This window comes from Ischnura elegans, chromosome 2, assembly GCF_921293095.1.
Source record: "Ischnura elegans chromosome 2, ioIscEleg1.1, whole genome shotgun sequence".
In the NCBI taxonomy this organism is placed as follows: domain Eukaryota; kingdom Metazoa; phylum Arthropoda; class Insecta; order Odonata; family Coenagrionidae; genus Ischnura; species Ischnura elegans.
In genome coordinates this window covers 68206306-68221109 of record NC_060247.1, presented here as the reverse complement: position 1 = coordinate 68221109, position 14804 = coordinate 68206306, and the positions used below count along the sequence as shown (strand labels likewise).

The 14804-nt window shown below is 37.0% G+C and overlaps 1 protein-coding gene across 12 annotated transcripts in view; it reads left to right on the top strand.

Annotated features, from left to right (window-relative positions):
• Positions 1 to 5058: 5058 nt before the first annotated feature.
• LOC124153918 (sodium/hydrogen exchanger 7) overlaps positions 5059 to 14804 on the top strand; it is a 57745-nt gene continuing 47999 nt past the window's right edge. For 9 of the 12 annotated variants that reach the window (XR_006863793.1, XR_006863792.1, XR_006863791.1 and 6 more), the window contains exons 1-9: positions 5060 to 5365; positions 8092 to 8315; positions 8459 to 8536; positions 8681 to 8757; positions 9261 to 9470; positions 9755 to 9899; positions 12316 to 12421; positions 12608 to 12810; positions 14372 to 14483. Coding sequence is in view for 8 of the 12 variants with exons in the window: in XM_046527323.1 (XP_046383279.1) it covers positions 5125 to 5365; positions 8092 to 8315; positions 8459 to 8536; positions 8681 to 8757; positions 9261 to 9470; positions 9755 to 9899; positions 12316 to 12421; positions 12608 to 12810; positions 14372 to 14483 (1396 nt within the window). In the remaining 4 variants the exon portion in view is untranslated. Of the gene's footprint in view, positions 5366 to 8091; positions 8316 to 8458; positions 8537 to 8680; positions 8758 to 9260; positions 9471 to 9754; positions 9900 to 12315; positions 12422 to 12607; positions 12811 to 14371; positions 14484 to 14804 lie in introns of all 12 variants that reach the window. The other 3 variants (XR_006863790.1, XM_046527324.1, XM_046527320.1) reach the window with 1 other exon arrangement.

Genomic DNA, 14804 nt, shown 5'->3' with positions numbered 1-14804 from the left:
AGGCTTGAGCGCTGATACGACGCAGGCTGCTAGCAGGTAGTGCTTGGCTTAAATAAGAATTATTATTCTGCTATCAAACGAAGGAAACTTTCCGAATTTAGGTATTTTTAATGTGTGATTATTAAGAGATGTTTCCCTGAGCTCTGTGCCTCGTGCATGCATTAGTAATTTCAGATGATGTAAAACTCCTGACTACTCTTATTGAATCTAGGTCCCTGTGACGTTGCGTGGAGCGGAATCGCACTGGCACCAATCTGACCTTTTTCAAATGAGGTTAAAATTGACCGTTGCCATTTGTCTAAACTGGGATTTCTAAAACCAAATAATTTGTATATCATGAATACACTAATGGTGGGTAAAGAATCGCAATCAATGCATTTCATTTTACTTGAAGGAAACTACCCTATTTCACTAACAATAAGTCAGGTTTCAAACCGTCAATTCTAATTCACTGTTTTATCACGAAGGTTGGTTTTTCATAGCAGTAGCGGATACAGAAAACACTCCAGGGGGAGGGGTGCAAAAGATATTTTGAGCTACCTATATTTTATAGAAATGAAAACTAATCAAGTTACATGTATAGTTTAAGAATGTTTTACTCAAACTGATTATACACATATACAAGGCGTCGCCATCTTTTGATATAAAAAATTTACAGCTGTGGTTCGGCAATGAAGCGGCTATGCAAAGGGGGGCACGTGCCCCCTGCACCTCCCATATGTTTCTGCCACTGTTTTGGAGGGGAGAGTATAGCCCACCCCTGACTGCCCTAATTTCACACATTCAGGAGGAGGAGTCAGTTAATTAGTCGTGGCATAACCTTGGGATTGGTGCTGCAAAATTGAGATGTAAACATTGCTGTGCCATTAACATCAGTCCCTTTAGTGGGGACCCTCCCATCTCCCTGTTTGTCAAACTACTGATATTATCTAGTGTGTGCACAATGGTAAAAATTAGATGGTGGCATCATCTGGGTTGATCTTTGCAACCTGTGTGCCCTGTATGGGGACTCAATGAGAGTCATCAATGGCCTCTATGGTGCTAATTGGTCACTTATGATTATGTATTGAGTTGCAAGAATTAAGAAGTGCAAAACTTAGGTTAAATATGGAGTATTCAACCTAGAACTGAGTATATTCCGGAAGACTTGCGATCTTATTTTTGATTGATTATTCATCTGTGCCATGGCAAAAACCTGCAGGGCATTGTCCTCCTCCATTATCATGTTAAATGAACTTTTTTTTTTCACTGGTTCAACTTGCACTATGCATTCACCTTTTGTGATAAGATTGCTTTTTTCACCACAAAATTGGCAGTTTCAGGCTATGAGAAATCAAAATTCTCTAATTTCACAAGTCACAAAAAATTCCTTGGGTATATTGATGGTATGGTACCTAATTGGCAGAGGCGACTAACAGCTGAGGTCATTCGCACCATGAGGAAGTGTGGTGAGGATCCCAGCATCAGCATTAGCCTGCTCTTAACGATGCCTCAGTTAAAAGAAAGGGGACCACAGCTTAACATCCCATCCAAAGACAGAGCGTTGTGCTTGAAATATCTTCCACACATCATTCAAGCAGGGATTGGGCCGTCTCTGAAAATTATCTGCCGCCACTGGGATTTGAACCTGAGCCCATGGGGTGGGAAGCCAATGCTCTAGCCACTACATCAACCTGATCCCTTAGTTACACAAGTAAAACCAAGTTGACTTTGGGTTGGATCAGATGGTAGCTTCACGAGTCGATCTTCTACCAACTAAAACGAAGTTACAGATATGGGCTTCAAGAATATTGATGATTTCATGAATGTCTGTACGTGCAAGGTGGTAGTAACACCTTGTATTTAATATTTTATCTGGAATTTTATAAGAATCGAGTGATTTTCAGCCAAAGAAGGCATTATGTAATTATTATCTCTATGGTTGTTTGGATTTAAATTTATTGATCATATTTTATTAATTACCTATGTATGTATAATTTCCTATAAGTTTAGCTGTTGCGCTTCCTTAGGGTAACTCAGGTTCAATTTCCATTTTCAGGCTCTTCTCTCTGAAGTAAGTTGAGGGAAATATTTAGTATTTTTTTTATTTAAGAATTTTTGTTCTTGTTAACCCTTTCGCGCCGGACTTTCGTTGAGGGAAATTCTTCCTCAATACGAGTCTCTTGAAAGTTTTCTTTACTCCACGGTACGAAGCTTTTTCGCGTCGACTGAAGGCAGTGGTTCCCTCCCTAACCATTTTTGGACCCAACTCAGTGGGGCGCCGATCCCTTTCCTCGGCCTCCGTCCCAGACCCTAGAGGGATTAAAAGCCCCTTCCTAGGACGAGTCCGCGGTCAACTGGCTAAAATATTAGTGCAAAATATATGTAAATATTTGTTGTTCGCATCGATTTTTTTATATTCAAAATGAATTTTGTGTTTCTTTTCTGAGCGTGCAGAAATTTTAAACGAAGTTCTAACGTTGATATAGACGAATTTAGTATATTTACTAGTTGGTCTATAACTCCGTTGATATTAATGTTAGAATTTTTTTTGAAACTTCCATGTGTTCAGCAAAAAACGATGAATTAATTTATAGCAATAGATATGAAAAGTAAGCAACAAATATAGTTTTGGAAAACACACAGCAAATAACAGTATTTGACCGCATGGAGAGGATAAGAAAGGGTCGACCTGAGCGGCCGAAGATGGGACTGGGCTCGCGCTAAGGCGGATCACGAGGGGCGACCACGTCCGTGGGTCTATTGTGTCCGCCACGGTCACTTTTTTCGACCTGTGCCGCACAGGCGTGGCATTCGTTGCTTAGGTTAGGAAAATCAATGCCGCACAGGTGTGGCATTCGTTGTTCATGGAAAAAAATCGTCGCCGCACTGGTATGGCATTCGGCGCGAAAGGGTTAATGGCTGGTATATTCACACGTCCTACCACACACTGATTGAGGTGGCTTGATGGGTATATGTAGATGAACTTATTTACAGCAATCAGATAGTTTTCATAACGAGCAATATAATTTTCTAATTACCCTTCTAACGCAATAAAACACTATGTATGTATGTACTATACTTTGGAGATTTCATGTGATCACACACCATTATCAACTAGGAAAGGAGAGAAAGTTACTCCTTCTTGGTATTCCAATACTTCCTATCAGAAAAATATTTTGCTGCTTCGATAGTGAAGATACCGTCACAATGGTTGTATGGTAATACTGCATTGGTCATATCTTTGCTAAATATTCTACCAATTTATGTAAAAAAATTTTTAAGGGAAAACAAAAGTATCTTGGCAGTTAGGAAGCATGAACTATACTACAGTCAAATTTGGTGGCAAATGAGCCTATATTTTAACCCACCTGGATGCTCACTTGCATTATCACATTAATTACATAGCAATAAACACCTGATGCAAATATTGGGAGATCCGAGTTCCACTCCTGGCCTGGGCAAATGAATTTCCTTTGTGCAATTTTCACACCTGTTGATTGTTCTCAAATGATTTCTTATGACATTCATGCCTCATTAACTTTGAGATTAAGCTCTCTATTGAATAGAATTATTGCCTTTTTACCATTTGAAAATCCTCTTGGCTTAAATTAAAGCACACCCAACCATTTCGCATACACTAGGGTCTTGAGTTATGTGGGATTGGGTGAGGGGAATAAATGGGATATGACTGACTTCTCAGGACAAGACAAGATGCATGCTGTTCACTTCTCTTCAAACTTAGGCCTTTCAATTGGATTTAACTGTGTGACAAACTGCACATAAGATGTACAGGTTTGGGATACAGAGCTTAACTTAGTAGCAATAGCAAGTAGTGGCAGATCCAGAGGGAAGCCATAGATCCTTTCTTGAGGTATCCAATTTACTCAAGATAAAATGGTAATTTTGTTTGGACCCCCACCACTGGTGGGAAGTTCCAAACCAGGACCCCCACCTAGCTACCCCCTTGACCCTATCCTGAATCTGCCACTGATGGCATGTGGGGATCTTCACCTCCACTGACTCCTCAGGCTGTGGAGGTTAGTGGGGTGTAGGATCCCTCGAAAATAAATGCTGTGGGCCACAATCAGCTCCTTTCCTCAGTTCCCTGTCATGCTTGCCGACAAAATTGCTCCCAAGAAGCCTTATCCTGCAGCTACAACTCCTGTATTTCCTCTTCAGTTTCCTCCCATTCATTAAATTTTGACTGACTGCCCCTTCACCATTTCTGACCTCTCATTCAGAACAGGCCCGTGCTGGACCATCTTAATGGCAGTGGATGGCCACGGCCAGACGGCGCCAGCACTGTGCATGTGGAGGACTACCGGTGATTCTGGGGGTGTGGAATATACTAATAAATAAATTTTGAAATGTTAATCCTTACCCTCTTGAGATTGCAATCTCATATGAAATGAATTTTACCAGATTGTATTATATTAATTTCAACGATTATTTTGTATACTCAAGATGGTGTTTATTATGCTGTTAAATGAGACATCATTGAAATCAAGCTATCTGTTCAATGTTGGTATCTGCCTGTAAAATTTGTGAGTTTTGGAACAGAAGGGCACCTAAGATTTCCAGGCTCGAGGGTGCACCGGGATACGGCCCAGCACGGGCCTGACATTGTCAGGGAAGGAGATTATAGGTGATCGTAAGCAGTTCACTTGTGCGCTTTCTTCACTGGGTATCCAACTGGGCATGATAGGGAACACTTGACTCACTAATCTGATGAACACATCCATTTACAAGCATTACGTCAATATCATTAGTATCTTGCTCTCTCATAACATGACTTGCATTGGCAGAGCTGAATGCGTCGATGAGGGTCTGCTCTCCCTTCCGACATTTTATCGCCAACACTTGGATCCGCAAAATGAGGCCAGTTATAGTATATTTTATATTGACGATATATTTTACACCGTTTTTGGACTATTATTCCTAATTTCGATGAAATTAATGGAGTCACAGTAATAAATTTTAAATTTCGCACGTTTCGCACTATAAAATATCGATAGATTCCTTTCGGCGATCTACGATATATCCACGACTGTCCGCGATATATCGATGTCCTATCAACAACGCGAATGGTTGCAGTCAGTTGCGATTGGTATCATGTGATAGCAGAAGACAGAGCCCCGAAAAATGGGAGATAAACGGCTACAGTTATTTTTTTATGCCTTAGTATGGAATAATCTGTGGTCTTACTGCTATGGGGAACCCTCGGATATTCAGTTAGATGTTAAGGCGCAGAATACTCATCGAATTGACAGTTTAAATTTACTTTTGTATACCTTTTTACTCATACTGACTGTGTTGACTATTTGGCTATTCAAGCATCGACGTCTGAGATACGTCCACGAAACTGGGCTGGCTGTAATATATGGTAAGTGTAATTTTTTAATAGTTTATCTCATATTAGTCACTCGTATGAGTGGTTTAATCTTTTAATGAGCATAAAACATGCCGTTACGTCATGACCCCGCCAAGCTTCTCTGCGAGTCTGTTTCCGATTAACCGTGAACAAAGCTTAAATACTATGTGTATGGTTGTTAGAAATAATTTATTCTGCTCATTTTTAATTCATCGTGAATAATTTCTAGCAAAGTAAGCTTTTGTATATCCTCCACTCACTTCATTTAAATAAAAATTTCCCTGATTTCTTCCTTTGAGGAAGTTGTGGGAAATACAATAAAAAGCGTGCGAATGAGGAAGTATTGCGCCTCGTTATGCATATTAGAACTATTTTTAGACGGGAAGTTATAGCGTTTCCTAGGTAATTATTGCTGTAAGTAAATCCATCCCGCTGCTGTCATTTTTCCTCATTCTACTCGGTATTTTTCTTTACATTATAGGTTTTTCTATGGTTAAATTAAATCTCTTTGTACTACCAAAATTCTGACAACTTGTCCGTAACATCAATTTTGTCATTTTTGTGCGCTTTTCATGGTATTTTATGTTGTACTGGAATAGAAATACAGCATTATTTACCCTTGCGAATTTGGCCATTTTTTGTAACACTTGGCTAAATTTTGTGTCAGAAATATCATTGAGTTGCCAATGAGTGTTCCACAGCTTTAACTTGAACCAGAATTGGTGTGATTTTTATAAAGTGCCTCACGGATAATATTCGCACCATATTATATAAGGGCTTGGTGATACTAGCCAGTGACTTTCTGGTGGAGGCGGTTCCAAGGTTGTCGTCATTATCTCTCTTGCCTCTCACTTTTCCTCTTGAATTTTATTTGCGTCCGCTGAACTCTCGAAATGTATACATTGAAACAATTGATTCCTTCATCTTCTGACGGTTGTACGTGCGGTTAATGATTAGTGTATAGACAGACTTTAGTTAAACATATTCGATTATATGTTGCCACAGGGTTGCTATTGTTGTTCAAGCATTCAATTTAATTATTTCTAATTTTTATGGCAACCCTATCATTACTATCAATCATTACACTCTATCTAAATACAATCCATGAAATGAAGGATAAGGTGTGGCACAATGATGTAAAAGACAAATATTTTTCTTGTCAGTTTTTTGTTGGTAATATCATGATATATTGTGAGTATTTTAACTGCTGGAAAATTCAGTCATCAGAGCCCTCAAGGAGTTAATTTATTGGTGGATCTTGTGTAAAGAAGCAAAAGTGGAAAAAGAAAACTGTGCAGCTTACATTGATTGGATTGCTGGGCATAAAAATCTAGTTATTAGCTTATTAAGTGGTTTATTCCAACTGCTCGTGGCTTACTTGTTCAAGAATGATTTTAAGTTTTGATGTTTGGCTTGATTCCTGCTGTAAGTTGGCAGCTTGATTTGTATATCTGATGGTTGCTTGAACTTCAAATTAAGTTGGATGTGAAAAACTTGTTAACTGCAAGGGTTATGTTGTAAATCAGCACATATTATCAAACTTTAGTATAGGGTAATTAACTTGTATTTAATGGGAAATGAGGGTTTGTGGTTTTGTGGATTGTGCTGTCATTATTGGAGGGAAAAGACAATCCTTTTTTCAAATGATCTCAATGTGGGTAAATCTGTCAATGCATTAAAGCATTTCATATATGTATAATAATGACAGTCAGGAAATTTGCCATCCAGTGTATATCTGTAGTTGGTTGATTGGTCTAGTTTCACCTCAATGAAATAGGTTAAAAAGTTGGTTGTCTGAATATATGTATGTACCAATTTTACTATATTTCAGTAGAATTTGTGTGGAATCCAACTAGGCCAAATGGGTATACATCTATTGTCCTACTGAAATTCTGTATGTAGTCGAAACCTCATCCAACTGGTTTATATGTTGACTTTCTATTATGGGAAGCAACGCCACTAACTGGTTAAGATTGTGGGAATATGTTCCTTATTGTCCATATTTTCCCCATCAGTGAGTATCCTAAATGCATTCGATAATCATAATTTCAAGTAACCAGTGATGGAAAATGCTCGAAAGAAAAAGGATAGCCTAGCAAAATTGGGCTTTCCACATAAAGGAGAATATATTGACAGTTGAGAATAGTTGGGTAGAAGTAAGGTAATAATTCATCAGGTGCTAAATCTGGTGTATGAATCTCTATGGTTGCAAGATATGGAGAGAAGTCAGTGTGAATGCATTTGAAATGTGGTGCTTCCATAGAATGGTGAAGATCAAATATACAAACTGAATCAGTAGTGAGGAAGTGGTATGCAGCATGGGAGGAAAGAGAAGTCCTCTTAGCATCCTAAGAAGCTTATCAGCATCCTAGACCTTATACGGGTATCATAAAGAGGCTTTGTTATCAGATTAAGGCAATTATCATTGGACATGCTTATGGTAAGATTTGCTATAGAAGGTCTTGAGGTAGTTTCATCTTTTAAGTTGTCAGTGATGTAAAAGGGAATACATACGTTAATATGAAAATGTTCGCTGATTGGAGAACTGCATCCAACCAATTTCAGAGTTCTTGAATTGTGATGATGATGAACATAATTTCTCTGCAATAGGACTCTTATTTCTTTAAATACTGAAAAAAAATAGTTTTTGGTGAAGATTATTTAGGGAATCAATGCTGTTAAGCACTCAGATTTCCTTTTGAAATTTACACTCACGTGTTCATTCTTCTTCGGTATAGGTTTAATTGTTGGGGCCATAATCAGGTATGCTGGAAGCACTACAGCTGTTCTTCACTTGTCAGTGGAGCCAGATGACAAGGGAAGAGAATATAACCAGTCATATCCACCAGACACACTGTGGCTTCGATTCCCAAATAAACCATCTACCACTCCAAATAAGACTTATGCCTACACCTTTAGAGGTGAAATAGTGGATCTGGAGGAAAATGAAATTGATTTAAAGGTGAGTGGAAGAATGCATTTCCTGCCCGTAAAAATGAAATTTATCTTGTGGTCAAGCCAGTAATATCATCCTTACTTAAAAATTGGGTTGCATATGATATTTACTTAAGGAAATGTAATGCATTTGTTTTTTTTTACTTCTAGGCCACCTTTGATCCTGAAATTTTTTTCAATATTATATTACCTCCAATAATATTCCATGCTGGATATAGCTTGAAAAGGGTAAGTCTTTGAAAAAAAATCATTCTTTATCTTAAATTTCTATTTTATCATGAATTGGATGGTTCTGAAATGTTTAGTTTTGTTTGAGATTTCAAGTATGCGTTATTGTTAGGAATAATAATGTATGCCTTTATTTTCTTTCAGAAATATTTCTTTAGAAATCTTGGAGCGATATTGACTTATGCCCTAATTGGGACAACTATTTCTTCATTTGTGGTCGGGTAAGTAGGATTCTTATTCTTTTGGGAAATCATAATTGATTTTATCTTGGTATATTACTAAGAGGGTGGTTTCATGCCCCATCAAAGTCTCCAATCACTTGTGTCCCTTGTGTGCTCCTTGTACTTTCCTCTCTCGACTTTTTCAATGAGCTTTGGCAATCTCCCTTATTTAGCAACCTATCCCCCTCAATCTCTTATGGTTGCCCCTTCCGCTGATACTTAAGGAACTGTTGTTTGTATCCCCTTCTTTCTTACAAGTATGCCCTATGAATAAAATGATCAACTGGGTCAGCATGTTTTGATTCTATGATCTACTGTGGATGATATAGGTTTTGAGTTACTCTTCAAGTTGGTCATTTTGGTCCTTGTTTTAATAGTAAGCCATGTTATAACTTAATTTAAAAATGAATTTTTAATGAAAATTATGATCTCATCATGATAAATCCAGGAAGATATCTTCAAGGAAATTATCTTACTGATCTATTTTTTTATTCTCTTTCCAGAGCGGTGATGTATGGCTTTGTGCAGCTTATGCCACACTATGCCGACACCTTCACCTTCCTTGATCTTCTGTATTTTGGTGCTGTAATTTCAGCAACAGACCCTGTGACTGTGATTGCAATATTCAATGATTTATCAGTGGATGTTAATCTTTATGCATTGGTCTTTGGAGAGAGTGTTTTGAATGATGCAGTTGCTATTGTACTCAGTGGGTCAGTATATCTATTTAATGGTTGCATTTGAAATATTGTCTTAAATTTGAAAACTATCACCAATTATAAATTGAACCTATCTCTGGGTTTATGGTGCTATTGGCCAAAAATATAACGAAGAAACTAATCTGAATTCATAGGTATCATTGTATCTTTTTAGTTATTGCTGTTGGTATTTTACAGTCAAAATCCTGAATACCAAAAATTGATACTCTTGACTGTTGCATATAAGGGTAAGAAGTATTTTTGCATCTCAATTTTTTAAAATTTTCTTTTTTTTTCAGAGCAATCCAGCATTACAGTGAGCGATACCAGGTTGGTTCTGGTGGCTTTGAAGCTCCAGCATTTTTCCGTGCTGTTGGAGACTTTGTAGGATTTTTTTCTTTGTCTCTTTTCATTGGTGCTTTAATGGGCTGCGTTACTGCATTGATATCCTTTTTTCAATTTTTCAACTGTATTAAATTTTTTTTGTGAATATGTATAGTGTACAAAGTTTCTTTGGGATTGCATACTTAGTCTTTTTGCTTAATGCCTATTAACCCTTTCACTGCTGTTCAATCTCCGAAAACCTTCTCCTCACATGTGGCGAAAAGGCTAAAATGTATTTCGTGGGGCCATGGAGCAGGTACTTCCAGAATGGTTGTGGTACACCCTCCGAAGGGTAGCTAATCTGGCACCCTTTCCTCGACGAGCTCACCCATGCTGGCCCCTCTCTTCGACCCTCCAAGTGGGGGGGCCTCCCTCCCCAAAAGTGACCGCTCTGACTGCATTTTAAAAATCTATCAATTAATCTGATCATCAAAAAATGATTGTTTGCATTGCACTCCTCCCAATCAAGCAATCAAGTACGTCTTTGAACCGTGTCTCTGTGATGAAAAATAACGCTTTTGTTAACTTTGCTAAAATGGCCATTTTCCGGTGGTCCGCAGCCACGTTTTTAGCAAAGTTAACAAAATCGTTATTTTTCATTGCAGAAACACGGTTCAAAGACATACTTGATTGCTCGATTGGCAGGAGTGCGATACAAACAATCATTTTTTGATGATTGGATTGATTGGTAGATTTTCAAATTGCAGTCAGAGTGGTCACTTTTGGGGAGGGAGGCCCCCTGCTTGGAAGGTCGAAGAGAGGGGCCAACGAGGGTGAGCTCGTCGAGGAAAGGGTTCCGGATTAGCGACCCTTCGGAGTGCTTCGGCGAAAGTGCCGAGTGCATGGAAGAAAAAGTACGTTCACAGCGGCCTGCCATGCGAACATACGAGGTACGTTCACAGCAGTGAAAGGGTTAAATACAACAGGTAAATTTTTATTTGCATGTCGTACATCAGTTATGAGTGAAAGTGTAAAACCAATTAGGAAATTTAAGTCAATGGGGAAGTTCAATGGATCAGCTGAATAGCTGCTCTTGTTAGGTTTTTGGAGTGCTTTCACTCTAAATGAAAGACTCTGTTGCTATGACTTTGGTGGAAAGTTTGTTTTGGTAGTCCTCTAAATTTTATTGCTCCGTTAGTACAGAGTGGAGTTGGGCAAGGACTTCTTCGCTTCTGAAAAATGCAAACTGCTCTCAGTGAGTGTCTTCTGAGCACAAATGATTAGCCAGATTGCTCTAGAGCTACTATATTGGTTGTATGCATCCAATGTTTGTAAATGTGAACCTCAGAATTATCTGTGCAGTCTTCCTCTCTAATGTGCAGATGGTGATTATCTATTTTGTCCAGGGAATAGTGGCTCTTCATTACTATGCTGTTAGTCACAGTTGTATGCAGGGTGACAATTGGAGGGTAAAAAATTTTTTTCCTCTGATGAAAGTATAAAAAATAACCCTGGCAGTTTCGTAAATCTCCTATTCTAAATTTCTTTCAAGCTCTGCTAATCAAAACTGAGCCTGGTGAAACATTTTTGGGAAGGCAGAGTTATTAGGTCATCATCATCTTTCCTTCCAGGCTCAGAAACATTTGTGAAGCATTAGGGACTTGAAAATGATCTAACTTTAAAAATACCCAGTATTGCCATTCCTAATTTAAATATGTATTTTTTAAAGTAGAGATATGTATGATGCTTAAGAAAATTTTGGGTTCATTCAAGTCAACTCCTTGGATGTAAGGGTAGTGGTGGTATTTCTTTAATATTTAAATGTTCAGTTTTGGCTTCAATATTTAATAACTTTTAATCACCCTGCATATTGAATGGGCAAGTAATGATCTCATTGAACTAATATGGTGTTTATTAGGATTTTAACCATTATAATTGCATATTTTATAAAAATAAAGGATGTAGGTGCATGCATGAATTTTCCTCATGCATGCACCATGTGTTGCTAATATGTATGTGTAAATGGTACTTTGTTTATAGGTATGACTAAAGTCCAAGTTAATGTGATTGTTATCAAGAATTTCCTCAAATTCATGACTACTCCACTGGTTTATTTAAGATGACTTTTTTATATATTATTTCCTGTAGGAAGTAGGTTATTAGTTATAAAAAAGTTAAAATTAGTTAATCAAAAGCTTAAATTTTCACTGACAGGGAAGTGCTTGATGGAAAGGGAGGCTCCCAGAATTCTTCTTAAGTACTCCATAGAAACCTACCTTAATGGGTAGTATACTTTAATAAATAAATAATGCTAGTCAGTGAAAAATTATTAGCAGTTGATTGTATCCATTAAAAATTTTTGTACTGTTAAAACTCAAATAGTCTTGAAATATCCTGTCCAAGCAGTCCGTATTATATTTTGAAAAATTTGGTAATCAAAAGCTTAAATTTCCTTGGTTTGGAAGGTCAATCTTTTTATTTTTGTGCCCTTTTAAATTAAGTCCTCTTTCATGAATTTTTCCTTGACTCTTCTCACTTGACCAAATTCACCAGAGTTCGAGATTTCCCCCTTTTAGAGTCTGCGCTCTTTGTTTTAATGTCCTATAGCACATTCCTCATTGCTGAAGCTGCGGAACTCACTGGTCAGTATTAATTATGATTAATTAAAAAATTAAAATTTTATTTATGCTTGTATTGATATACTTATTATAAAATTAATATTAATATAGTTGTGTTTTTTATAATGCCAATGAGTCACATTAATGCATGCTTTTTGATTTAAATTAGTTAATAATGATTGTATTTACACAGTTAAAATTTTATTTCAGGAATTGTGGCTGTGCTATTTTGTGGGATGTGTCAAGCCCACTATACCTACAATAATCTATCTCCAGACTCCAGAACAAGAACAAAACAGCTGTTTGGGTTACTCAACTTTTTAGCAGAGAATTTTATTTTCTCTTACATTGGTGTTTCAATGTTCACTTTCCCAAAACATCATTTTGATGTTGGTTTCATCTTCGCATCATTTGTATCCTTTTTTATTCTTATTTCTTTATCATCAATCGAACTGTGCAGGAGTTATATGATAAGGGACATGTGCAAAAATATTTTCAAAACTTCGTGGGAATGAGGAGTCCAAGCAAAAAAAAGAAAAAAGAATTTAACATTGAGTGTTCAGCCTTTGCTTTTATAATTATTCTGACAAGTTTTGAAAATCCGTCGTGGAATAATGAGGGGTGTTTGCATTCCTACTGGGATTCAAAGTATTATCAGATAGTTGTAGCCAACTGTTTAAGGACAATAAAATTCTGTGGCATAGATAATGGGTGGTGAAGAATGTGAACTGAGGGTTCTAACTATGAATCAAACTAGGCAATGAAACAATCCAGGTAATGCTAACGTAACACAAAAGCATGGAAAACGAGTTCGTAAAGGTTGAGCGGTGAGGAAAGTAATTGTGTTTCACTTGGTTGTTTCTTATTTTCCGACTTAAAATATTTTTACTTCTTGTCTTGCAAAATTTGAGATTAACATTCATAGTAATTGAATGCAAAGTCACACCCAAATTTGCCATGCTAAATTAAGCTTGGATCTACCAGTAGGAGTAGGAGACGTTGTGATCAGTCTTTCATTAGTTGCCAGATGTAACATTCATGTATTTAGGTTGCCATGAAGTATATTTAAACGGGATTGTCCTAGCAATATGCATAAAATAGGGAAGTATTCCTTTTTGTGGTAAAATGGGTGGTAGATTCCGCAGTGGATTCTATTTTGCGATGCTTACCATTCTTTAAGCCAGATATTTGTCTTGGTTTTACATTACATATTTTTAATGAACTGATTTTTTTTAAATAATCCATAAGCGAGCAATAAGTGCAGAGAAAAGAGTTCTATTTTCTTGCCGACAGGGGGTGGGAGTTTCCTTGAGGAATACCCTTAGACATTTTTGACATACGAAAAGGATTAAGCACATCAAGTGGCATACAGAAAGGTGAAAGCTTTGAATAACTTGACTAAGGTAGGAATTACAAATACTGTTCCATTTATGAGGTGTAAAATCATATTTTGTGCCACTGTCAGGAATATGGTATTGTACCTGTTTTGGGTGAAAGAAAAAATAATGGTAGTGGATGGGATGTAGCTACTAATTTGTTTTTTGGTAAAGCAACAACAGTGAATCATATTTTCATCATAACTGAGATAAGAATTATGAATCACTGACTTTTAAGCAAAAAAAAAAACAATCACTCCAATTTTTCATTAAAATTCCCATTAATGTTTCGTTTTCGGCAACAGTCAACAGCATTCTTTTGGTATAAAATTTCAGTTCATTTTTCATTCATTTGACTGGACCCAAAAAGGAAAAAAATTGGGGTCGATATCAATGATTTTGTGAAAAAACATTTTTAGCCCCAATGAGAGGGGTACCCTCAAATAATTTATTTGAAAAAGGGCAGCAGACATTGACAGTGAAAAATAGTCAAATATGAAAACAACAATTGGGGGATTAACAATTTCAAACATCTGCAGGGCTTGAATGTTGTTTTTGAATTGGATATGTTTAAGATTTTTCCTTAATTTGGATGTAGTTTTGTGCATTTCTTGGGCGTGCTGCAAACATCTATCCACTTTCTTTTATCCTCAATCTTGGAAGGAAGCCCAAGATTCCTCTTCAGTTTCAGCACATGCTGTTTTTTGCAGGTGAGTTTTCTTTTGCCTCAAATCCGTTGATATTTCATGTCCATTACGTATGGTTAATTCATCTTAGATAAAAAATTAGAACTTTTCCTTTGAAAATTTCCATTTCCAATAAAACTGGGTACCAGCAGCATATTGCTTAAAGGCCAACCTTTTAAAGCTCCTAAGCAGTGGGGTGACACTCCCCTGAATGAATATTATTTTCATTTATCAAGACTTGATCTCAATACCTTTAAATTTTTATCTGCTCTGTGACTTAGTAAATTACCGAAGAATTTTACTCAGGGTACATGGATGTAAAATTCATGTTAAGTGTTACATCCC